Below are 25,288 nucleotides of genomic sequence, written 5' to 3' on the forward strand. Positions count from 1 at the left end.
AAATAGAGTATAACAATCAATCGTCGCCGTTGTTGTCCTCGGCTTGTTCGTCTTTCTTCCCAGCGTCACTATTCCTTGCTAACGGGATCAGTTCTTTCAGTATTGCAACAATGCTGTCATCGTCCCTTCGGTCTCTCTGCCGCAACGGCCCTTCAATTGCCTCCCGCGCATTCAGCAGTTCCTCTGCGGCTTATGTTGCCGAGGTTAAATCATTGGGAGTAATTGGAGCTGGCCAAATGGTACGTAGGACATCAAGTTACACTACAATGTCTTCCAGCTTATCTAATAGGTAATAGGGCTTGGGGATCGCTCTTGTTGCTGCACAGAAGGCTCAAGTTCCTGTTACCTTGGTTGACAACTCCCAAACATCTCTTGATAAGGGCCTCAAATTCGCCGGTATGTATGGGGCTACGCTCACCACCGATACGCTCCTCTCGTCATTGGAATTGTCATTCTACATCATTTTCTAGACTAATTAAATTACTATTTATAGATAAACTCCTTGATAAGGATGTTTCCAAAGAACGTATTACCCGAGAGGTAGCCGATACCGTCCGCTCTCGCATCACAACTAGCCTGAGTATGGACGACCTTTCTTCCGTGGACTTTGTTATCGAGGCTGTTCCTGAAATACCCGATCTCAAAAGCTCGATTTTTAAAAAGCTTGCTCAAATTGCACCCAAGCATGCCATTCTTGCGACTAACACCTCGTCAATCTCAATCACTAAGATTGCTGCTGCGACGACTACCAATCCAACAGACCTTCAAGCTCCGTCTCGAGTGATCTCGACGCACTTCATGAACCCAGTTCCCGTACAGAAGGGAGTTGAGATTATTTCTGGTTTGCAAACGTCTAAGGAGACGATCGAGACTGCTATCGCTTTCGTGCAGCGCATGGGCAAGATTGCTTCTGTCTCCGCTGACTCACCTGGTTTCCTTGCTAACCGTATACTTATGCCCTACATTAACGAGGCAGTCATCTGTCTTGAGACTGGAGTCGGTTCCCGCGAAGATATTGACAATATAATGAAGAATGGAACTAACGTTCCTATGGGACCTTTGACTTTGGCCGATTTCATTGGGCTTGATACCTGCTTGGCTATCATGAACGTTTTGCATCAGGAGACAGGAGACAGCAAATACCGGCCATCCGGACTTTTGAAGAGAATGGTCGATGCCGGTTGGATGGGCAAGAAAACTGGAAAGGGCTTCTACGAATACTGATTAAGTGTTTGATCCTTACTCACTAGTTATGCCTTGATATCCCTGTTACACTGCTATAAAAATAGATTACTTGAGCTCTATCAACAGTCATAAGCTTACAATTGCACCTATCGGAGTAAACGGTGTTATGTGGATTTGGTGATTCCAGTATGATATAAAACTTTCCTGGGGGGCGGTCTATAGTGGTACCCTTAGATCCCTAGGTCAACTTTGGCGATATTCCCATCCCGAACCAAACAACCTTCCGCCTGGCAACCTTGGGTTCCCTTCCTCCCCTTGTCAATTAGGGGCTCTTCCGATTCTCTATCATGACATAGCATGGCAGCAAGAACTGCTGTAAGTCCGGCTTCTTCGTCTCGGTTTAGCATATTGCCATCAATCACGAATGTGAAAAAATCTACAGGTCTCTCTGCAGGTGTGACACAAACACACGAAGACCATGGGTTACCACATTTGTAGCTGAGCATCGTCAGCATGGGTCAGATCAAAATTATACACAGAGCTCGCCTTACCAGAACTGTGCGCTGCATCTGCATATAATGTGATCACAGCCGAATATGAGTTCCACCACCGCACCACAATTGAAACACCTCTGCCATCGCTGCTTCCGAGCCACTTCAAGGACTGCGGACAGACCTGTATCAGAAGAGCAATCTCCTGACTTGTGGGAAATGCCGCGACACCCTGAGCAAATTCTCCTTCTACAATGCGGACAGGTCTGTGTCTGAGATTTCCCAGCCTTCACAGCCGTTGGAGGTATCCATCTCCCGCAGGTTGGTGCAGGACAGTACCAGCGATCTTGAACCGGGGTTGCATACTCGATTGTTTTAGAGACAAATGACTCTCTTTCCTTTAGTGGCAGTAAAGGAAGGATAGTCTCTGACGGAATCTTCCGGGAACAACATCTCGGTGGGAATAATTGCTCGTCTGCCATACTTATGGCCGCCATTTTCCTGATACACGTGTTGCAATACTTATGCTGACAAGGCAAGTTCACCAAGTCATCAGCTGGCATGTTCTCGAGGCAGCTCACGCAGGACCTAAGTGTCATCAGCTTACACTGCCAGGCCGATTTGTACGTCAGTAAGAGCTCACTCCTTATGTGGCATCCTTCTGAAAAAGCGCTGAATGAATCGGCATTTCTCAATTCTCGCTGCAATTCGGCTCCTCCTCGACCCCGCCCTCCCCCTTTCGATCCGTGGATGGCACCCCATGCTTGAACAGTCACTAGCTTGATGAAGGTGTACAGATTTAGAGTTTACCAATGGAGGCTTCTCATTCAAATGGCTTCTCAACAATCTTGCAACCCCCTTAGCCTGAGTCGAAGGATGTTTGCCTCGGCTGTGTTCCTCGATAGCACGCGAGGTCGCGGCGGACAGATTACACAGGAACATCTTAGACTTTGAGAGCAGAGGTGTTTTATGCTAATAGGGTTTGGGAAGCTTCGCTTTAGCCACCTAGTTCTGAAGATTTGCCAGCTCGTTGAAGGGGTGAATCGACAGGTTGACTCTCTGGGAGATTGTTAGGGAACTTGACGCCATAGTTCCTATCTGATAGTTGAGGACACTCGGAGATACTGCGCGTGCAAAGCTAAGAGATGAAAGTCATAATATTAAAGTGGACGAAACTAGGTCAGATTCTAATTGTTGGTAGAGTGTAAAGGTATGGTTTGGCTCATTATCTCGTCAGGCGAGAGGTCAACTATATAGGAAAGTCGGTATAGCATGCTAACGGTGAGTCAGGTGTGGATATATCATCACCACTTCGGCGACTATGCCATGGATAGGCCACTCGCGTGCCACATGTCCAAGCCCCATTACCCGATTATGATCGTCGCATGCTACGATAACCAACCATTCTTGAAGTAATCAATCTACCACTGGTTTTCCACGTAGATGGGGGCCTTTGACTCTACGATACTAACAATGCCGCTATGGTCCATACAAGTACGGAAAATAAAAAAAAGCATAATACAAGGTTTGACCTCTAATCCGTATTTGTTTGTAGGCATCGAGAAAATCAGCTGGATTGTGACGGGTTGGTTTGCCAAGTACTCTGGCTGGGTAGCGCCTTACTGACGTGGACAGTTGGTTGGGTTGAGGGGCTGCGAAAAGAACACAAATTAAGAGAGAAAAGAAAAACTCTCTACCCACTTCTTTATACACCATAAATTGTTGCATGTGTCGGTCAATCAGAAGCCCCCATCACTGAATAGAAATCCCGTTGCGACTCCGGCCTCGCCGCAACATCTCCTCCCAGTGAAGGAAATTGTATCGAATCATTCAAAAATGGCGGAGCAAATAAACCATATCAACTATCGTAACTTAGCTCAATACCAACCTCAAAGCTCTTAATGTCAGAGAAAAAGGCACATCTTAGGGTCATACAGCGGCTGGCGGTCATCATCTCTAGGAATTAGAAACAGAAGCATGTTCAAATCCAAGGGTATCACTAGCAAATGCTATTTAAACAGGCCACCAAGCCAAGTCGCCAACTTGTGCCAAATTCAGTTGAACGCAATGTACTCCAAAGATCCCAACCCTGAACACCACGAAATAATGCACCCGATTTCATACAGTGCCAGCAAATTTCCTCCCAGCCCAAGCAGAGCCATTCTCCTGATATTCCTGACGAGTAATAGCAACCTTCTTCATTTCTTCTCTATTGGTGGCTAATCGACTTGCCCCAAGCCAGGTGGAACGAATTGGACTGTTTCCAGAAGCCGTCAGTGCACAGTTAAGATCTACGCTGTAATAGCAAACTTACTCCTGAGGCCGTCGAACCCTCACAGCACATTCTGCCGAAGCGACTTCACGCAGCTCCTTCTCCCTACGGCGAATTAGCAATGTATGAAAGCGGAAACTGGATGAGAAGATGTCTCACAGTCTTTCCATAAATCCAGCAATCAAGGAGTTTCCTCCAACAACTAGCACGTTTGCCAAGAAGGCAGGATGTAACCCCGTTGGTAGCACAGAAAGGCTCTGGAGAATCATATCAGTAATGCCAGCCTGCTTCATACCGATGTCACTTGGGCTGAATATAATCTCAGGGACTGTGAAACGCTCGTTACTCAGGACCAGGACATCCTCAGATAATGCCTCAGCGGCAGCACCTGAGAGTGCACTTTTCCTTTTCTTGGCATTCAATAGAGGATCGTGAGGTCGCATAAATCCCTTTTTGCTGCCATTTGGGTCTGGCAGGACATAGTCGACCGTGACACCTTCATCAGGATCGAGTTGACCACGCTTTCGGTTGCCTTTCCAAGTCCTTTCCATATCCCGGGAAAAGTCATCACTGACATAGCACACTGCTTCCTTCACTTCATTGATGATATATGCTTCATCCACCATATTGTATTGCCTCATTGATACCATCTCCTTCAAATAGTTCGTAAGGTGTTTGCCTCCAATATCAAGCCTGCGAATGGCACGCTGAAGAGGTTGGCCTTTGTACAGTGGTGTAACCGTCGTGTGAGAATAGCCTGAATCGACCACAAGGAGGCATTCTCTTGGTGAAAGAGCCGAGTCGTACTTCTGCACGATGGGGTCTCCGAATAAGGATTGGACTTCGTTCCAGGCGTTTAGCGACGGGCCTAACATGACAATATTAGCCAGATAACCAAGCAGCAGTATAACAGTGCTAGTCATAACCGTACCCATAGTTCTTAAATAGCCACCAAACCCCCACTCCTCCATTACAATCTCGTCTGCGTTCTTCTCCAGCACCGGTAAAGCGTTTGGAGCTTCGGTCAGTACAAGCGTCGTTTCTTCCGGTTTAGCAATCCGCAGGTCTTTGCTTCGCACAGTCTTCTCGTCAAAAAGTGAATGCTCCCAGATCTCCTTTTGCACTTCCCAGTTTACAGTATATCCCTTCTCCACCGGCCGTCGAAACATCAACTCATTCCAATCCGTAACATGAGTATTAAGTTGCGAACCGACGTAGACACGGTTATCGCGAGTCTTGGCGAGCGCATTAGGAATAACAGAGCAAACGGACAGTGCCTCTATTTCATCTTCCGTAATAGAGTCGGGCGCATAGCCGGCTTTCATCGTATACGCGCCATTATCGATTATGAAAGTCCTCTCGGGTAAAGCTTGGGCCTTTGCGATGGAAGCTTTTCCAGAAGGGCGCGGTTTGGTGGTTCCCATGGTTTGGGATATAAATTGTATAGTATCTAGATATGTAGGTATTCAAGCCCGCATTAGACCACTAAACGTTCGAAGCAAAGCTTAGTGGTCTTGAAGTAGTTGGAGATGGAAATGATCCAGAGCATTCTGCCCGTCGACGGGGACCGGAGATTCCGAGCGGTCAGCTTCATGAATTAGGAAATATAGGGCTCAGCCTTAGGGCTCAATTCAAACCTCCTGAGCATATATATTGCAACGCTTGTACCGTTTGCCCTGCGTGCCTTGGAATGACCATAGACTGGTCTTCAATTGTCACTGCTAGGTGCGTCAAGAATATACTCGGAGATGGTAAGCATGAAGCTCCCACCCCAGGTGATTCCGTATGATTGCCCGGTATGAGGTTTTAGCTCACCCCAGGAAAGCTATTGTTTGTTGGATAGAACAATTGGAAACCTCTACATAGAGTTGATGTTAATCCATACAGTTAGGAATGCTCGCGATGGTCTATTAGCTATTTCCATTTGCCTGTTGGCGACAGACATAGATATATCTACTAACTAAGATGATGTATCTATTAGTAAGTTTATATACAAATGTCCGGGCATTCATAAAATTTTTTTGTCAAAATGGTATTCAAATATATGTAGGACATATAAAGTTGTAGTGGACAAAATTCCACAACTACAGACCAGCGAAGCTGTATGTAAGGATGTACAGTACGGAGTACTCCGTACAAAAGATATCCATTACCAAGGTCAGCCGCAGGTGACCCCGCAGAGCCCTAAAAAAAAGGCCCCGCAGTTCTGTAATCCCAAATTTCTCCCAAACTTGTCTTATGAGCTGCTCGAGCCCAACCAAAACACGTATCCGAGTAGAGTCCGGTCAAAATGTCAACAAAGCTCCACGTCACCCTTACAACTACCCTTACCCTCGTGGAGCAATTCCACTTGACCTTGTCGTCACCCTCTGGAGATTCAACCTCCGCAGAACTCTCAAGCAGAGATGCACTTCCCCTCCTTTCGGCATCGTCGACAGCCCTTAAGTCACAAGTCACCAAGCTTTCGCTTTTAGCCATCACCTCTCCATTTACACCCTCCGCTGTCGGCTCCGTCCTCTCTAACCTGAACGGATCAGTGCTCCCGTCATTTGTGACAGCAGCTCTTCTCATTACACCGGCCGATCATACCAAAGCATTCCAGGCCGAGGCTCTATCACTGACGAAGACAGGGCTGAACGAACTGTCATCGCTCGTGAAAGAAGTCCAGTCAATCGCAGAGAGAAATGATGAAATACAGGATCGCATGATGAAGAAGGGAATCGAACTGTCACAGTCTGAGAAAGACCTTATTACGGTAGCTACGGGACGGGTTTGGGGTGCCTGTGATGCCTTGATTGACCTCGCTTCAAATGGTGTTGTTGGGTTTATAATTCGGCGCGTGGAAGAATGGAGAGATCTGGTGCGAGACGCAGTGGAAGAGATTGACGAATGGGATCCTGATGAAGAAGGGGACGAGTTTTTCGATGAGCTTCTGAGCGACGACGGCAAACAGAGTATTGGAAAAGGTAGTGAGGCAGAATTAGCCGAGGACAGCGGCGATGGCGAAGACACCGCTGTGCTTCATGAATTGAAAAGGACTGCTATTCGGCTGCTCAAACCAGTTGTCCAGATTTACCCCGCAATCATCACGAATCGCCTGAAGAAGGTTCCTGAATTCTTGCCTTCCCTTGTTAACCTCCTGGAATCCCTTATGGTCAACCTCCACCGTATTCCGGAGCAAGTTGACGAGGTAGCGGGGGCACTATATGAAGCGGATCTAGAACGGTCTATTCAGTACTTGAAAAGAACAAAGGACTATGCTGTTGAAGCGGTCAAGTTAGTGGTTCTGCCTTTGTCTGAACAGAGTGTGGTCAACAGCCAGCAAAAAGCTGAGGATAAGTTTACTAACTGGTCGAAGACATGGTTGAAAGTGATGGATGGGGTAAGTAAACCTCTTGATGACATCAAGGAAGCGAAGTCAGAGTGAATACTCTTTTCCTTAGAAAGCCTGAATATACAAACTACCATGTAAACTATTGGTCAACATGTCTGGTGGCGTGTATAATGTTTCGATTTTGAACGCTGTACTTGTGTCGCGCGAAATGTCCTCGGTGACTATTCCTGTCATTGCGCAGCAACCGTAGAGCAAAAAAGATTCTCTGCTGGAAGAAGATAGAAATTACCCTATGTATACAAGTATGAAGATGATGACAGAATTGATGCTATCATTAGGTTGTTGATTGGTATTCAATGTACTTCCTATGTACTCGACTCATCACTAGGCTCCCATTGAGAAAGATCTTCAGCGGGTATCCGATCTTTTAGCCATTCGAGGATAGCATCTGTTCCTTTGGCAACAATTTGCCAGCGAGGGACACGGAAGCTATTACCCGCGATCTCGAATCTCTTCAGCGCCGATCCACTGCCCCAGTTCTTACTGCAACCCTCGGCTCTTAAAAGGCCCAGCTTTGGTGGTAGAATATTGATATTGTTGTTGCCTATATCAAGAACCTGAAGACCTTGGATGGCATCAAAATCCAGGCTATCAAAGCGGTTATCGGCAGCGAGGAATGTCATCAGGCTTGGATAGGTTTGACGGACCGGCGGAAGAGACCCACAAATGCGGTTATTCGATACATCTAGGAAAGTGAGCGAAGGGGCTCGAAGATTGGCTAATAGTGTCTCAAGAGTGGTTAAGCCGGTGGCACTCAAATTGAGGGTTTGGAGACTGGGTAAAGCCAGCGATGTGGCTAAGAGCGACGTGCTATCCAGTGGGTTGTGTGAAAGATCAAGATCGGTCAAATTAGGCGCGAGCATACTGAGAGTCGGTACCGGAATACAGCGTAATTCATTGTGCTGCAAGTAAAGACATCTTACCTCATGCGGGTTTATACGTTCCAGGTTATCCATATCCAGCTCTTGAAGACCAGCGTACGATCTGTCGATGACTCCCCCAGGTTTGACTTGCCAAACGCCTGGTTGAGCTGGAGCCTCAGGTGCGAGCGTGAACTGGGTTGCGACCGAGCCCTCTTCGTCATCCGTATCTTGTAGCTCTGGCTCGCACCGGTTTCGAAGCTCACGCTTTAGGTCCTCAGTAGACATATTCAGATATTTTCGCTCCTTAAGAGGGTTGTTCGAAATTCGAAATGTGACAAGGCTTTCCATCAACCCAATTCTTTCGTCCAGTTTTGAGATATTGTTCCCCGTCAAGTCAACATTTCGAATTGCATTCAACTCAACGAATCCTCGTGGTAGGTCTGCTATGCTATTATCCTCTGCTGACAAACTCAGGAGCGCACGCCAAGAAGAAACATCTGGCAAACACTGGATGCGGTTCATACTGATCGCTAGAGTGTGTAGATTGGGGAATCCAAATGTATCATGGTCAGAAAGCTTTGTTAGGGCGTTGCCGGTTATGTTCAGAGATTGTAAGGTCATAAGCGCCTGTACAGAAGCAGGTAACAAAGTACCCTTTAGACGATTGTTGGGAGCACTGAGCTCTTTCAATGAAAGCTTGCCTAGGCCCTCGAAAGGCAAAGTGGACAGATGATTATCACCCACGTTCAAAACTCGTAGGGAAGTCAGGTACGAAATTTCATTCGGTAGCTCTGTGAGAGAGTTGCTATGAAGATCAAGAACTTCCAGGCTGCTCAGGTTCTTTATATCAGCAGGGAATGATCCCTGCAGTTGATTGTTCGCTAGCCTGAGGTCCTTTACAGATCCCATTTCCATGATGATCTGTATGTCTTCCAAGTTTAGCTTGTTGTTTGAGAGGTTGAGGGTATGAAGACGCTGTAGTCGCCTGAAACCAATTGGCAATGAGCGCAATAAGTTCCCGTGTAAGTCGAGGATTTCCAGCCCACCAAACTGGTTTCCCCTCTCATCCGCATCTTGATCCTCTGCATCGATGTCTGGGAAAGCGGAATCCGGAAGTTCGACGAATTCGTTATCTGCAGCAATGAACTTGACAATGTCTACACTCTCATACCACTCTGTGACTGAGTCAGGGTCGAAATCATACATGGTCATGACTTCCTCTGGTAATGCTGCCAAGGACATGGCCGCAATATTCAAATGACCTGAGGTCCGACCTGCTTCGAGACGTTTTCGAAGGAGCCCTTGGTTCAGATCCTTTGGTCGCTGATTGAATGGATCTTCAACACCTAGATTATCCAAGGGTGAGGGTTGGGAATTATCATTGCTCTGCATCGCTGCTTTCCGTGCAGCTTTTGCCTTTGCAATGGTTTCCCTTAGTGCGGTAGACGACCTTGAAGTTTTTCTGGTCTCCATCTCAGATTGCTTCTCAAGCGTTAAGTCAACGGTCGTGGCCTTAGTGGAAGGTGATCTTGACGGTGTTATAGGCGCCCTTGAATTCTGATGTACTTTTGTCGGTGTCTTCCTCGTTTTCTTCACGTGGAGTGCTCCCTGTGTAAGATTCGCATCATGAATCTGTATAGAGGTAGGACCTGAGCTTCCACGGGGATTTGATAGGGTATGCGTCGTATCTCTATAGGTGCTTGTCCTCGAAGAAGGTTGCTTCAATTTGGAAACATTATCTGAAGTCGTCACGTTGTATAGCTCGGCCGATGTGCCGCCCACATATAGTGACTGGCGTGACCTTGATGGGAGCCGCATTGCAGATGATGGGCGAGACAAGAAGTCGCCGCCGTTTTGTTGACGCGACGACGATGACCTGGAAGGTGACCTCGAACAGCTTGACAGCGCAGAAGCCGGGCGGGATGGAGAGCGCATGGGGCTGGACCCATTAAAGAAACTAGAATGCCTTGAAGAACCCGGTGAAGGAGGGATTTGCGATAGTGTCTCAATTGTTCGTTCTGATAGTGAAGGCCGCGTACGGCCTCTAGTATCTGCATCGTCAACTGATGCATCCGTCCCACGCTTGAAAGATCCATCCATTACACTATCTATTTCCGACTTTCCACCATCGCTCATTCTGCTATGAGAGACATCCCTCCTTTGTGGCAGGCCATTGTGAGGCTTTTTTGGCACCGAGTATTTTGGTAGCGGCTTTTTGAACAATATTTCCTCTGAAGGTCTTCGAAGCCTAGCTGCATCGACTCCAGTATCTGTCCGTAGCTTTTCGCGAGATGGGGAGGGCTTGATCGATTTCGAAACGGTTGATGTCGGGAGCGGTAGTCTGGAGGCTAATCGAGGAATCCCACTCGGTCGGGCCGATAATTTCTGTTGTTTATCCATGTTCACATCACAGAAGTACTATTTTTAGGTTGTTTATAAGCATAAAGCACGTTTCTGCAATTGGATAGTAATGGTTTCAAGAGCGGAAAAGGAGTCTCATGATGTTTTTTTGTGTGGGTCAGGTACTTGGAGGAAAAGACAAGACAGCAGAAATTCTCAGCTGACACACATGTTAATAGATGTAATGGGTAGAGGTGAAAACGTTAAGTGGACAGAACACAAAGTAATACTCAGCGCAACGTGTCTTTTTTAGGGTAACTCCTATTAATTACCTATGTGATAGATTATATGATTAAAATTATAACCATTGTTTACGACGTAGTTGGTGCCTGGGGCCACGATCGATATAGCCTAGCCAAGGCCTGTGATTGGTGAGATTTCTCCTTCGGCATCCCGCCCACGAATGGAGCGAATCTTGGAAGCTGTTAGAGTCTCCTGTTTCAGAAACAACCAGGGCTACCAGGTGCGGAGTACTATGAACCAAATTTAGACGAGTACCAGAGGTGCGCTTGAGGCAAGATATTTGCATGTCTTTCGAAAGTGAAAATAAGCCACTGCTGGTGTTTGCAGACCTCTTACAGTATACCCACGCAATGTATCACCAACCTACCGATACTCCTTACCACAATCGGGTATACTGGCCTACTTATGGTTACGTAGAAAGTGGGCTTTACACAGGATCCCGTGTTCTCTGACTGGCCACGTCTATATTAGGTTTCTGTCAGCAAATTGAATGTTAAAACCGAACCATAGATGATGGCCCTCAATTCATGACGACCATATACTGTGTACAAAGTGCTTCGTACCATGACTACATAGGCGGACAAATGTCAACCTCCGCAGAAAGACCCATGCTGCGACTACACAGTATTACAATGACCTAAAGCCTCACAGATGCAGTTGACTGACCAAGTGTAATTGATTTCTCATTCTATGAGCACTGCCTTCTCATGCATACTGATCCACAATTTTAATATCCTTCCACAGATAAACACCGGGCCCGCTTTGAATTGATTGGGTTTCATAGTTAAGGCCTTTTAAAGGAGAAAAATGAAGGGCAAAAGGAGGCGGGGGAAGGAAGAAGAGAAGCGAAAAGTTTCTTGCTTCCTATAGTCTTCGTTCAGAAAAAGGCTCATCTGGAACACTACTTAAGTTCATTCTTGTTACGCTTTACGGGGGGGATAGCCTGGAGTATTTTCAGTAATTATCAAGTTTGTATAGGCTTATAAAAATCTATAACAAGTGGGGAGAGCATAGGTCACTACATACACGGTAAAATAATATTAAATATGTGTTGATTGGGGTTCGCAATGTCTTGAATATTGAACACGGGCTATTTGTTTGCATACAGTAGCTTATACAACTGGAATCACAAAGTACGCGGCGTACCTAGTACTAGTCCAGACACAAGTCACTACTCCGTATTGATGGCCTATCGGCAGCCCGTTGCCTCAGTTACAACCTTCTGGACCCATGGGGTACAACTTCTGTTTACTTGCCTGAAGTGCATGATCTCCACTCTAACTGCATCTGGAATGGTAAGTTTTAGCGCGCGGCTGGGCTCACGTGCATGTAAAACTTCAGATATAATTGGTTGGAGCAGAGCCATCGCAAGCGACTTCCCAGCCTCCCGATGTGCGAAACACCCGCCGCTTGCAACATCCTTAAGGCATCAAACCCTCCACAGTGCTCCTTGCTCCTTGCATCACATCTATCCGTCGCTTTACTGTTGCTTTATTCACATTCTGTCTTGTTCCTTACTCCTGTCATATTGGTACGGGGTTTTCCATATCTTGTATTTCTGTTCCTCTAAACTGAGTACCTGTTTCAAATAATTCATTTGTATCCTACTACTTGACTCGAACGTGTCTGCACTGCCCTATCACTGATAAGCGGACCGAGCCAGGTGCGAGTCGCATAGTAGTGTCTGTGCGACAAACACATCCATACCCAAGTGCACCCGATTTCCCGGAAACTTTAGCGTCTATTATTATTTACAAGGCCTGTACCAGCCCAGCTGGAAGCAAGTATTCCTCAATTCAATTTTATTGACGTACACACGGAATACGTTACCTCGTTCCTGGTATGCGCTTGACCGCCCTACAGGGGTCCCATACAATTTATCAACCCGGCCATTGCTAACTAAGAAGCAGGGCGAGAATATATTTCAACAGTTTTACTTACTCTTACCGTTGTTCCTATCATGCCACGAGACCCCAAGCTTCAGCTATCACAGTGTTCTCTTGCGCCTCCAGCAGAGATCTCTGGTCCAGTTAGTCCCACTCGACGTGCAAGTCTCTCTGCTTCCCCAGATATAAGTATAAGAGCCGAAAGCCACACGTCGCGCTCTGACAGAGGAAGGTTCTTTTCCCCTCCGTCACTACCATCATCAGATATGACTCCTCCCCCATCGTCGCAGATCCCTGGAGCCCCTCTTCGACAATCACGGTCTCGATCTAGTTCATACCTTGCATCTCCACCCGATATTGAGAAGACTCTGTGTGTCGCTTATGGAGCTTCTGAGAACCTCCCCACTACTGATGAAATCGATACTGCCGACGAATCCAAACTCCGTGCAATCGCCAAGGAGCTACTGGGCGTGGCTCAAGAGGCTCGCATGTCAGCGCTGCACTTCAAGTTACAGAATAGCCTACTATCATTCACAAGCAATGAGGCCATCAAGCGCGCCGAGGTTGAACATAAATTGGCTAGAAGGGAAGTCGAGATTCTCCAGAGCTCTGAATATCGCCGTCGTCATTCGGAAACTAAACCGCCACAACAAATTGCCAATGTTGAATTAGAACTTGCTCTCAAACGTTATCAAGAGCTGGAGAGGGTCAATGCTACTCTTGACCGGCGACTTCGCCGAGCGAAGAAGCTTATCGACCAGGAGAAAGTGAAGTCCGATCGACTCGGTGAAGAAAATTCTTTGTTGAAAGGCCGTATCAGAGATAACCGAAAGCATCTTTCCTTGATGATCGAGCATGGTTCATTGTCTCCAAGTCCACAAAATGAGATCCAGACTCCTCATAGAAAGGCTGTTCCTCACTTCGCCGACAATAGCCACCATATGACCAGGGATGAAAACCATAATCCTTTCGCTGCTCTTCTGGCTGCGGATCGTGTTCTCAACAGAGAATCTCCAAGTGCAGTCTCCACATCAAATCAGAATGGCGCACAGCAACAGTTTGGAAACCACCATATGCGTAGTGCACATTCACTGTCTTCTATTCCTACGACGCCGTCTCGCTCTCGGGTAGCTCAGCTGGAGAGTCAATACTTCACTCCAAACAAAGATTCTCAGCACCAGCGTCGGGATAGGGACAGCACCATATCAGCATCCGACACCGAGGGAGCCGAAACTGAAGACGACGCTCCTTCTCACACTGGTTCAGTGGCAACAAATTTGTTTCGCCATAGTCGTTCAGACCATCAGAATGCTGCAAGAGTGGCAAATGCCCCTAAATCGAGCACTTTGCTTCAAACAACACTGTTCGGTCAGGTTAGAAAAGCAGGAGTCGTGCAGTCCTCCGTCAGTCTCAAACGCAAGGCGAGTTTTGACAGTGTGGCCTCGAAGAAATCAAAAGCGGAGGAACGAGTGGGTCTCGGTATTGACACATGGAACAATAACAGCCGGCCATAAAGTCTGCTTGTGCATCTGGCTGTATTTCCTAATTGCACATATTTGAGCATGTCGCGGTCTTACTACCTCGGGTGGATTGCGGATCTTCTTGATTTGAAACATCCTTTCATTATCCAGACGATTTTTAATGTCCTGTATGTTCCCCCTCAGGGACAGTTACGAATGATGACATGTAAATGATGAGGTGGATCGGTGTTACTACGGTGCCTTTGTCGTCTTCCTTTTTATTTCTTGTATTTCATTGTTGAATTCAAGAGCGATTCTTATTAATTACTAGGCTTTGTAATCTTCGAGAATATCTCTAGCTAGGTACCTAGATAAGATTTAGTTTGATCTCTCAATATGAAACAAGTAGAGGAACAGGTTCATGAAGTACCCCCTCTTGCTCGTCAAATATGGTTTCTCTCTCTCCCTCTCCCTCTCCCTCTGTTCTTTCTTCTTTTTTCCTTCTATCTATCTCGGTACATAAAAAGCAGATAGAACGCGGATAGATGTCAAAGAAACAGATACGTACTGCCTTAGTAAGCATGTAACGGGAACTGTAGTTAGATGTTCGTTCATCTAGGTAGATTGGCTAGATTGCATGTTTAGGGAGGACCCCGGCATCTAGCTAAAGCCAAAACACTTATATGGACAGGAAATGATTTAGGTAACTACTTGAGAGCTCTGTGCAAATTCAAAGACGACCTGAGTGCTACAAATGATGAAGTGAGTTATCAAGTGACAAGGTCTGGGACCCTTTCCAGATTTGGTAACCAGGGTAGGGCTTCTCGCTAAGCGAGACCGGCGCGGCTCTGCGCGGTTGGCCACACCAAAAAAAGTTCCACCCATTATTGAAGAGTCGTTTTGAGATCCGACCAGCAACCACCCACGACGACGACGACAATCTCGGCCTTGATCACCGTCCGTCACAATGGTGCGTTTTTCTGACCCTCGCTGTTTTAAATGTTTCTGCGACTCAACAAAATGATATCGAGTCCGCTTTTTTCATGGGGAAAGGCAAAGTTACTGATGAATTTTGGTGGTATAGGCGATCAAGCACAACAACCAGATTCTCAACCAGCGTAAGTGAACCTGAGTAAACGAGTTTTCCGCATATGAGGAGAGGGGATGGAATTTTCTGCACTGTGAAACAGCGAACTGACGAGTTTATTATAGACTTCCGCAAGGACTGGCAGCGTCGTGTGCGCGTGCACTTCGACCAGGTACGCAATCGAAACTATACTTACCTAGATCACACTTTGAACAACTTGTGTCGGTCGTCTGGCGGATGATATATGGTTGACTAACTATTTACCATTTTATAGCCTGGCCGCAAGCACCGCCGTCGTGAGGCCCGTCTTGCGAAGGCCGCCGCTGTTGCTCCTCGTCCGGTTGACAAGCTGCGTCCCGTTGTGCGTTGCCCTACCGTCAAGTACAACCGCCGTGTCCGTGCCGGTCGTGGATTCACTCTCGCTGAGCTGAAGGTAAATTTGTCCCCTTTGGATATGGAGCGGGGCCCTGGTGATGGTGCTGTTCTACTTGCTGGGCTTCGAAGTTAGATGGAAGCTTACATGGGACTTGCTTCAAAAATATATAGGAAGCCGGAATCCCCAAGAAGCTCGCTTCTACCATCGGTATCGCTGTTGACCACCGCCGTGTCAACTACTCCAAGGAGTCGCTGGTCGCCAATGTCGATCGCCTCAAGGACTACAAGGCCCGCTTGATCCTCTTCCCCCGCAAGAGTGGCCAGTTCAAGAAGCTTGACTCTTCTGCTGAAGAGGTCAACGCTGCCAAGGCTGCATTCGCCGCTGAGGGCAAGACTGAGGGCTATGCCACTCGCGCCAACGCTACCCTTCCCATCAAGAACCTTTCTGCCGAGGAGGCTGTCACTGAGATCAAGCGTGATGATCTGCCCAAGGGTGAGGAGGCTGCCTACCGCCGTTTGCGTGACGCCCGCAGTGAGGCCCGCTACAAGGGTATCCGTGAGAAGCGTGCTAGGGCCAAGGCCGAGGAGGAATCTGCCGCCAAGAAATAAATGTGATTCACAGTTAATGATGATCGGGTCTATTTTCAAGTCGGGGATTAGTGTACTGTGGCATGGCGTGGCGCCCCTTTTCTCAATTTACCTTTGTCCTTAAAAAACTCCGAACCTTCCGAAATGCAAATGCCCCAATTTTCACGTTCCAAAAAAATGGGTCTACTCCGAGTTATGAATGTATGCTAAGACGCTGCATCTTGGTCCATCAGAATGTGGTCGCTGGGTTCATATCAAGCGACATCCTTCGCGATTATTTGTTGCATCACACCGGTGGCCTAGTCCTCGTTTGGAGGCAGAGAACACATAAGATACTATGGAAGGGCAACCCGATGCAGGCCGCGGTAAGCTAGTTCAATAACGGAGATGAATCTATATACACTGGATTACAACCTGCGTAAACCTCTGTTTTCGTAGTCAATGTAAGTTTGTTCTTGGGTTCGGTAGAGGCTGGAAATGTGTCCAAGACACGATCCATCTGTTGATTTACAGAGTGGCAGACGCTCTCTCTTTTAGATCAACAAGTTGTCAGATCAGCTAGTAGATTCGAAAACCAATCCAAGCCAGTTTCAATGACATGCAGTCACCTTTTTGCCTTAACTTTGAAAGCATGTTTTTCAGGCTCATCAAAGAATAAGACACCCAGAATATGCTCGACAGCATGTACTATCGCATCTGCATTGATATCAACGTCTGCGCCTATTCGTCCGCTCTGTTTCTCGCTCAAAATTGTGTGAAATAGTCTTTTGACATCTTGTTCCACCTTGCTTTCCGACCTGCCATTCATCATGGACGGTGCAGACACACTGATCCCCGGCACCAACCTGGGTTCGCCTGCCCATTCATCGATTGTTAGTTCGCATGAAAAGTAGGCTCGTAAAGATTCTGCACCTCCGGATTCGAATAGCATAGATGTACGCTCAAGGTGTGGTAGTATTTTCCGTAGGTTTATATTCGAGAGACTGGGCACATCGGGGTCTAGGGAGTCACCTAGTGTATCAGTATCGATGGTTGTCCCACGACGTCTGATCAGTCCTCGATATTGGCCTTCTAGCCGCGACCATAGTTTGGCACGTGATATCGAGGCTTCCCAGTAGCGATGTATGCCCCAGCATAGACCCGATACATCCAACTTCAAGAGTGGGTTCGCTAGCCTTGATTCGATCCACTGGTGCAAAGATACTGGTACTTTATTGTCAATAGCCATTGGTACCGATATGGAGAGTACAGACTGCGTTTCTGGATCCGTTTCGTAGTTGACGGATAAGTGGAGGTGTCTAGAAGGAAAGGGCCACGGTGTAGACAGTTCCAAGGTATGTTTCTCCAAATGCTTGTCTGGGTCCGAGCCGCAGTAAGTATTTGAATATGATTCGAGTTTCAATGGGGCGAATATTGTTAGATATGGCTCAGCTTGAGAAAGTTTATTGAGAGCAAAAGGATTCAGCGGGGGATGCTCTTCTGAAGTTATTGGAGAACACTTCGTAGAAAACGGAAGCAACGTGGAGATTAAAGACGATATAGACATATCATGTGGGCCCGGCTTTGCAGGTGTTGCCCTATTGGGATCTTCACACAATATTGACCTGCCACCAGTCAGGTCAGGTTTCAAATGACTGGGTATGAAATACTTACATAAGTTTGCCCATATCTAGTTCTCTATCATCGGCATTGTATCTTACGCTCTTTGACCAATTCTCCAACTTAACGATGTCATCGCTAAGTTGTTTTATCTCGGTGGCAAGTTGCATTGTCAATCGCCGCTTTTTCAAAACGGGCTCTGGAAATAGTCCTTGAGCCATATTTGAGTCAGATTCCAGTAGACCTTCGTCTCCTTCTCCATAATGAGCATTCCTAAGCTTAGAGGGGCTCTGTTCTAGATGGTTAGTGGTTCGTCGTTTCCCCCAACTACCATGTCGCATAGTTGGACTACTGCTAAGTAGCCCTTTTGGACGTGCGGGGGGTCTTTCTAAGCCTAATTGTGCTGGGGTTGGGGGGAGATCAGGTTCTTCGAGCCCTTCATGCAAGTCTGGATGTGAATTGGCTTCACCCGTTGCGTTACTCAATTCAGATGCTAATTGGTCGTCTGGACTATCAGGTAGTCCACGATCCAATTTACTCCCCTGTGTCACTATTGAAGACTTGAATGACAGGTCTGAAGGAAGAATTCTCCTCGAGGCTCGCCTCGGAGGGGCTGCAAACGCTTGAATATCACTTGGTCGCCTACTTGGTGAGTTTATGTCCAGCCTTAGACTTGCATCTGAAACCAGTGAAGGCCTAAGAGCTTTTCTGTCGCGTATTCCGGGAGCTCTCGTTTCAGTTTGGGTTATAGGTATTTGTGAGCTCCTCTTCGATGAGTTGCTGGTTGCGCGCGGCAGACTCTCCGGTCGCGATTGCACTAAGCTTTCTCTCGATGGTCCTTGGTGTGATGCGCGATCAGACGGGCGCTGTGCATTTTCATTTTCAGGTCGCGGGTTCATTGGCGACGTGTTGAGAACAGCAGCGCTACACTTGTTTCGCGCCGTCTGAGACGAGGATAGATGACCTAGAAACGTATAGACGCCCGATTTGCCAATGCCAATCCTTCGTAGCCACCTTGGGGGGTTCGACTTAGTCAAGAATTGGAATTGAAGAACAACGCGATCTGCAGACCTTGCGACGCATACCTCGCATTCTGGGGGACACCATGCAAATGTTTGCATTGTTTGCATAATGACATAATGTCTGCCTCGGAAGTCAAAGAGCACTTTCCAGTGTTCTTCCCTTCCCAGCAACCACTTGGCACTACAAAGTTTCTTTTCATGGGTGAAGGGCGATCAGTGTTCAAAATGGCCCACTGCTTGTCGGGCCTAGGTCATATTTTACCTATAAAACAGGCGCGCTCTCTCCCTGTCTCAGCACTGTCTATCGGACGATATGCACCGTTTCCCACTACCCGACGAGCAGCCAGCCATGCCCATACCAAGTACCAGGATACGACAGCATACTTGAACGATTCAGAACCCATTCAAGCATATCCATTATCGGGGTACTATCGTGATATTCTCTCGTCTCGCTCTCCTTACAGAGGCCAAGCAAGTTCCTCGCGTCTTAATTCTAAAGAATTGGATGACGAGTCGTCAACATCTTCAGTCGAGCCTCACTCGCCGCAGGACAAGATGTCAATTGTATTTGGCACTCGCCTGGCTGGCCCTGGTCGCTCTTCACGGTATAACCCCGTTTCGATGCCGCCAGGGTCTACATGGAAAACTATAAATGGGGTTGCGATACCACCGCGGCCAGAGGAGCCTGACAATTGCTGCATGAGTGGCTGTGTGCATTGCGTCTGGGATGATTTTCGTGATGAGATGGAAGATTGGGCGGCGAAGATCGCGCAGGCTAAGGCCAAAGGGGCTTCGAAAGGGCCGACTGGAGATTTGCTTCACACTCCAAGGGCAGAGGTTGCTTCTGCGAGCACTAGCATGGATGACGATGGAGGAGGGAGTGAGACAAATTGGACCATCCCCGATCAGGCAGACGATCTGTTTGCCAGCATCCCAGTTGGGATTCGAGAGTTTATGAAGACGGAGAAAAAATTGAAGCAAAAACACCAACACTATGGAGAAGCGCCATGAGCGTTGGTTTATCGTTTTTATTTTTTTTATTTCTTTAGTTTGGCCTTGCTTCCTAGCACATACATGGTATTGCTCAGGCTGGGGGCCGCTTCTTCATACCTATTGAGACCAATATATATAGAGACCGGGGGGGAGATAGATCTAGATGTAAATATAGACTCAATGACGCTACGAACTCGCTTATAATAGAAATGGCGTAATATATTCTACTATTTGGATACACGCGCTTTAAGTGTGTAGTTGGAAGAATTGGAACCCGCGGGATATTAGTAGAGATGGTAGGTACTAGTAGAATGGCGATTGAATGAATTTATGCCCCGCCAAGGCCAATTAGATTGATGATATTCACTTTTTAAAAATTTATGAACCAAAGAGAAGAATATTACCTCACCCGCCCATCTATACCTTGTTTTGTCTTTATCTTTTTTCTTTTCTTTCCCGTATACTCTATCAAACATCACATAAACCAAGTAAATGGCTATATACGCCACTATTATCCCATAATTCTCCTTTCTTCATGCGGCGATCAATGCGTAGTACCACCGCACCCTCACCTGGCTTACGGCAATGCAAAGCTATACGGTACAATGTTATCAAGCTTCTACATTTTCTCATGCATGCGACACACAGTCAATGCTAATCACCACCCTATCATAGAGCATCAGGCATTTTTCCTGCATCAAAGATGGTCCTCCACAAATACGTCTCACTCTTTTAAACCCGACGCGACCTTCCCAATACCGCAACATCACAACTCGCTGCTACGCCGCAGTGTTACCTAGCATCCAGACTAGAGACCGCGCTACGGAAATATGCAGGTCACTTTTAGAGCCGAGACGCCAGTTACTTCACGGTGCTATAGTCCCTTACTGTATGACCAGGACAAGGTCAACCACAGCGTGTGCCTTGGAAGAAACTACAAAAGCATCCCTGGAGCGGTCCACCTCACAATCGCGAAGCCAGGGAAGGGGCCCTTTAGCTGAGAACGGGCTAGCGTGCGACAATAGTGGTTTGTCTTGGAGAACACCAGACGCAAATGCAGCCAGTGCTGTAGACGAATCACAAATTGTTAGAGATGCTCTTCCAAGAGAGGAAGACTATAATGGTTTTGGAAAGGTGCTTTTGCGGTCACCTAAGCCTGTCCTCCATTCTGATTTTGTTCAGAAAGGGCTGATGATGCTCAACTCTCGATTTGTAAGCCGTGACAAGGGCAAGTTTGATTGCACCGTAAATTGCACCCTTCAGCATACGTCTACAACTATAACCGCGTCCGGAACAGGAAGCTCGAAGGTAAGGTACGAGAAGTGGTAGCTCGAATTAACTGCTTAAACTAATGTGTGTTAGTCTTCAGCGGAACTGCAGGCCTTGTTGACCTTGATCTCAAGGCTCCATTCAAGTGGTTTGCTGCAAGAGCTCAACGAATTACGAGAAGAATTCCAATATATGAAGCTGAATATAGACGAAGATATGTTTATTGTCATGCTTAGGGCTTTGAGGGATTTAAGACGTGCCTGCAAATTTTCTACGGCAAAGTGCAGTGGAGCGCAAATAGAGAGTTCTATTACAGCTGACCAGGACGGTTTCAGTGGGCAGAACAAAGCAGATAACTCATTGGGCTTTCCTGTTGGTGGGCTGTGGAAACGTCAAGGAAGGTTGCCGATCAGCAGAAGAAAGGATGACATACTTGACCTTGTTGGGAAGAACACATATTCGCTCATTGTAGCAGATACTGGTTCCGGCAAGTCAACACAAGTGCCCCAGATGTTGCTCAACAATGCTAAGGCCAAGGGCTCTGGAAGTGTATGCAAGATACTCTGCGTCCAACCTCGCAGAATAGCAGCGACTTCACTAGCTAAGCGGGTTGCGAAAGAAAGAAGGGAGTCACTTGGATGCTCCGTAGGGTATCAAATTCGATTTGATTCTCGACGTCCCACAAGATTGAGCTCAATCACGTTCTGCACGACAGGCTATCTCCTTAAAATGCTGCATTCCGAGTCCTACCTGGTGTCCTTCTCCCACATCATACTCGATGAAGTTCACGAACGAGACCTTGACCTCGACTTACTCATGCTTTTTCTGAGAAACTTCGTCGATCAACGTCGTGGCCTAGGGTTGCATACGCCTAAGATTATTGTGATGAGTGCAACTCTTGATGTCGGCCTTTTCGCTTCATACTTTCAAAATATCGTCGACGACGGAGGTCGCTTGCCTGCTCCACATCTTCGTATTCCCGGGCGCGCTTTCCCTGTTGGCAAACATTACCTAGATGAGGTCATCGAGTCTTTATCTAGGTTCTACCCCCCGCGAGCGCTATCATTATTGATCGTTGAACCCCAGACAGCACGGTATTTCAGAAGGTATAACCTTCTGCCAGTGGCAGACCGCCCGAATTCTGACGAGCAAGGGATTGGTAGGGACCAGTGTTCGCATGATCCAACCGTATTACAATCTTCTCTACCCATGCTTCAAGAAGACCCTTTGATGCCACTAGGCCTCATATGCGCCGTTATCTGTTATGTCTTGTCTAGTACCGAGGAAGGCTCTATCCTGGTCTTCCTTCCAGGCTTACGTCACATCATGGCCGTTGAAACTACCATCCGAAAACATGGAAAGATGCTAGGCTGCGATTTTTCTGATGGTAGTCGATACAAGATCCTGCACCTCCATTCAAACCTTCCCGATGGTCAGAAAGAGCTTTTTAGTCCAGTTTCGCGGGCTTGTCGCCGAATTATCTTGTCTACTGATGTTGCCGAGACTTCGATAACTATTCCAGATGTGAAGTTTGTCATTGATCCCGGCAAGGTAAATCAAAGGATTTATGAGCCACAGTCAAGGACAACCCGGTTTGCGTGTTGTTGGATTAGTCAATCCAGCGCTTCTCAGCGTGCAGGCAGAGCTGGCAGAGTCCAAGCAGGAGAGTACTTTGCTCTTTACACGAGGGATATGCACAATTCTTTCCGCGTCGCTAGATTTCCAGGAATGATGCGGGAGGACTTACAACGGACTTCTTTGCAAGTGAAGCGGGCAGTATCGTCTGCCTCCATTCAGGACACCTTACGAGACTCCATTGAACCTCCGGACGTGGCCAAGGTGGACTTAGCTATTAGTAACCTACAGCTTTTGAGAGCACTGGATGAGAAAGAGGGGCTTACCCCTCTCGGAGCCCTTCTCTCAGAGTTACCCCTTGAACCTTGCAGCGCAAAGCTGATTTTGTTGGGGATTATATTTCGCTGCCTTGATCCGCTTCTTATTATAGGGGTGATTGGGGGCGACCAATCTTTGTTCTACTCATCGGCAGACCAGGAGACACGTAAGGATGTGCACAGGACTCGTGTAGAATTTTCACGAAACACCTGGAGTGACCATCTCAGCGCGGCCAATGCATTCAAGGCGACCCGTGAGGTCTGGTATCGAGCAGGTCGTGCAGCCGCATTTGAGTTTGCAGTATCGAACCATATACACTTCGATCGCGTCTATGAAGTGTTACAGGCTGCCCGCCAAACGCTTGAGCTCCTAGCTAAGAAAAATATTATCTCCTGCCGTGAACACCTGGATGAGCACTTCCAGTTCGGAGGTGCCAGCTTGAATACCAATTCATGGCGTACCCCACTTATCAAAGCTCTGCTATTTCATGTCATGTATCCCAATCTTGCAGCTCCTTCACCAGCCTCGCGCAGGCGTTACTTTACTGAGACACATGAGATGACACATATGTCACCCTCTTCTGTCAATTCTATAGAGCGACCAAGGAGCCTGTTCATCTTCAATTCGAAAAACAAACCTTCTTCGGGGGACACGTATTTTCTAAAGCAAACTTCACATGTCACGCCGCTCGCCGCTTGCCTCCTGGGAGGGCGGCTCCAAGGAAGCGGCCGCAGAATATGCATGGATTCATGGCTGGACTTCCTAGTTCAGGCCAATGAAGAGACGGGAGGCGATCGTGCAGCCAGATTATTGATTGAACTTCGAAAGACACTACAAATGGTACGTCAACCATTATACCCCTCGTATTGTTTGGGAGCAGTAACTAACACCCGATCGCTAGGCATTCGATGCTGCTTTCCATTCCTTAGGCTGTTTAGAAAACCATCAACCCACCAAAGACTCTAAGTCTACCAGGCCACACGACCTCCTATTCGATATGATATCTGAAACTTTGATAGACATCCTTGATAGGGATATCGATTCTGTGTATTCCAAGCGCGTCAATACAGCGACACAATGGGCATAATGTATTTAGACTCGTTTACTTGGCTCTGGCTAATGTTCTTGTAATGACGGTCTACATACCACAATATAATGTACATATATGCAAAGAATGGGATACTACTACTAGTAGTAACCCACCGAGTTCAACGCATGTCATTAGGTGCCAAGGCATATTCGTAGCCGCAAGATCTGAAGAAACTAGTAAGCGGTGAGTATATTATGCCGTGTCCTTCCGCCTAGCTATCTCCAAAAAGTTGACTGTAGATAGAAAGGACAAGGGCCGAAAAGAAAAGAGCAAGGACGAGGTGGGATAACCAACATCATGTCTTTATCCAAAACGGAAACAGATGTTATACTGAATAAAGCCAATGTTGCTTTAGCACGCAGTCAGCGACTGGTCGCCTCATGGCTACCCCCGAAGACTCAGGAAGAACAAGCCAATACAAAGTCTGAAGAGGAGTTGCAGCGAGAAGAGGATGAAGTTTTCACAGCTGTGCCGGAAACGTAGGTCTTACTCTATGTTTTGTTATGGAAAATCGTCTACCCTCTCTTTCGCCCTTCATATTTATTTATTTTTATTTGTTTCTATTTTGTTTCCCCCTCTCTTTTTCTGTGTGGTGTATGAATAGCGCTGATTGGATGATGGCTACAGTTTAGGTGTTGGGGCACCCCTTCCCTCCAAAGCAGCCGATGGAAGTTGGAATCGCACTGAACTTGACTCCAACGATAAACTACGGAGACAACTTCTTGGGAAGAATTATAAGAAAATCATGTCAGAGAAGAATGCTGCGGCGGGTCGACAACCGAGCAATATGGGAAGCTCATCAGGTGCCAGCTTTGCTACGAATCAGTCCCAGACTACGATGGACAGAGCGGATGATGATGATGATGACGAGGACGAAGGACGAACGGCTCTAGTTGGGAAGAAAGGCCCGACTAAGAAAAGAAAAGCAGAGTATATTCCGAGGACTCTCGACCCCATCGTAGCTGACAACGACGATTGTGGGGATCAGGGCGATGACGGTGGAGATGGTGAGGATGAGACTTCGGTGAAGCAAGGAGGGATTTTATCACACCAGCCATATCGACTGAAAGGGAGGAGGAAAGCTACGAGCTTCCTAGATGAGATTCTTACTGAGCGGTCAAGGAAGAGGAAGAAGAAATAGATTTGTCTCCTACTCAGGCTTTCATGGTCGTGGATTT

General features: G+C 47.2%; 9 protein-coding genes across 9 annotated transcripts; 6 read left to right on the forward strand and 3 right to left on the reverse strand.

Moving 5' to 3' along the window:
- Positions 1-65: 65 nt before the first annotated feature.
- On the forward strand, positions 66-1,224 carry ABOM_010457 (3-hydroxyacyl-CoA dehydrogenase family protein; the record flags this gene model as incomplete). The annotated part of the gene is made up of 3 exons (XM_022537585.1): positions 66-239; positions 297-396; positions 494-1,224. Coding segments are annotated over 3 exons (1,005 nt in total), but the record flags the coding sequence as incomplete, so codon positions are not given.
- Positions 1,225-3,794: 2,570 nt separating this feature from the next.
- arp6 (actin family protein) lies at positions 3,795-5,372 on the reverse strand (the record flags this gene model as incomplete). Its single annotated transcript, XM_022537586.1, has 4 exons — positions 3,795-3,933; positions 3,991-4,053; positions 4,108-4,816; positions 4,880-5,372. The coding sequence occupies 4 exons, from the start codon at positions 5,370-5,372 to the stop codon at positions 3,795-3,797; spliced, it is 1,404 nt and encodes a 467-aa protein (XP_022384368.1).
- An 866-nt stretch (positions 5,373-6,238) lies between these two features.
- Positions 6,239-7,375, forward strand: ABOM_010459 (uncharacterized protein; the record flags this gene model as incomplete). The annotated part of the gene is made up of 1 exon (XM_022537587.1): positions 6,239-7,375. One exon carries the CDS (start codon positions 6,239-6,241, stop codon positions 7,373-7,375), a length of 1,137 nt encoding a protein of 378 aa, XP_022384366.1.
- Positions 7,376-7,647: 272 nt separating this feature from the next.
- On the reverse strand, positions 7,648-10,605 carry ABOM_010460 (uncharacterized protein; the record flags this gene model as incomplete). Its single annotated transcript, XM_022537588.1, has 1 exon — positions 7,648-10,605. The coding sequence occupies one exon, from the start codon at positions 10,603-10,605 to the stop codon at positions 7,648-7,650; it is 2,958 nt and encodes a 985-aa protein (XP_022384377.1).
- A 2,395-nt stretch (positions 10,606-13,000) lies between these two features.
- Positions 13,001-16,265, forward strand: ABOM_010461 (60S ribosomal eL13 domain-containing protein; the record flags this gene model as incomplete). The annotated part of the gene is made up of 5 exons (XM_022537589.1): positions 13,001-14,203; positions 15,279-15,312; positions 15,407-15,453; positions 15,556-15,714; positions 15,828-16,265. 5 exons carry the CDS (start codon positions 13,001-13,003, stop codon positions 16,263-16,265), a joined length of 1,881 nt encoding a protein of 626 aa, XP_022384378.1.
- Positions 16,266-16,848: 583 nt separating this feature from the next.
- ABOM_010462 (uncharacterized protein) lies at positions 16,849-18,064 on the reverse strand (the record flags this gene model as incomplete). The annotated part of the gene is made up of 2 exons (XM_022537590.1): positions 16,849-17,848; positions 17,898-18,064. 2 exons carry the CDS (start codon positions 18,062-18,064, stop codon positions 16,849-16,851), a joined length of 1,167 nt encoding a protein of 388 aa, XP_022384379.1.
- Positions 18,065-18,982: 918 nt separating this feature from the next.
- On the forward strand, positions 18,983-19,876 carry ABOM_010463 (oxidoreductase-like domain-containing protein; the record flags this gene model as incomplete). The annotated part of the gene is made up of 1 exon (XM_022537591.1): positions 18,983-19,876. The coding sequence occupies one exon, from the start codon at positions 18,983-18,985 to the stop codon at positions 19,874-19,876; it is 894 nt and encodes a 297-aa protein (XP_022384380.1).
- Positions 19,877-20,749: 873 nt separating this feature from the next.
- Positions 20,750-24,107, forward strand: ABOM_010464 (ATP-dependent RNA helicase; the record flags this gene model as incomplete). The annotated part of the gene is made up of 3 exons (XM_022537592.1): positions 20,750-21,166; positions 21,221-23,860; positions 23,922-24,107. The coding sequence occupies 3 exons, from the start codon at positions 20,750-20,752 to the stop codon at positions 24,105-24,107; spliced, it is 3,243 nt and encodes a 1,080-aa protein (XP_022384373.1).
- Positions 24,108-24,407: 300 nt separating this feature from the next.
- On the forward strand, positions 24,408-25,251 carry ABOM_010465 (DUF3245 domain-containing protein; the record flags this gene model as incomplete). Its single annotated transcript, XM_022537593.1, has 2 exons — positions 24,408-24,589; positions 24,738-25,251. 2 exons carry the CDS (start codon positions 24,408-24,410, stop codon positions 25,249-25,251), a joined length of 696 nt encoding a protein of 231 aa, XP_022384374.1.
- Between the last annotated feature and the right edge of the window lie 37 nt (positions 25,252-25,288).

Source organism: Aspergillus bombycis (assembly GCF_001792695.1).
Source record: "Aspergillus bombycis strain NRRL26010 chromosome Unknown contig00136, whole genome shotgun sequence".
Classification (NCBI taxonomy): domain Eukaryota; kingdom Fungi; phylum Ascomycota; class Eurotiomycetes; order Eurotiales; family Aspergillaceae; genus Aspergillus; species Aspergillus bombycis.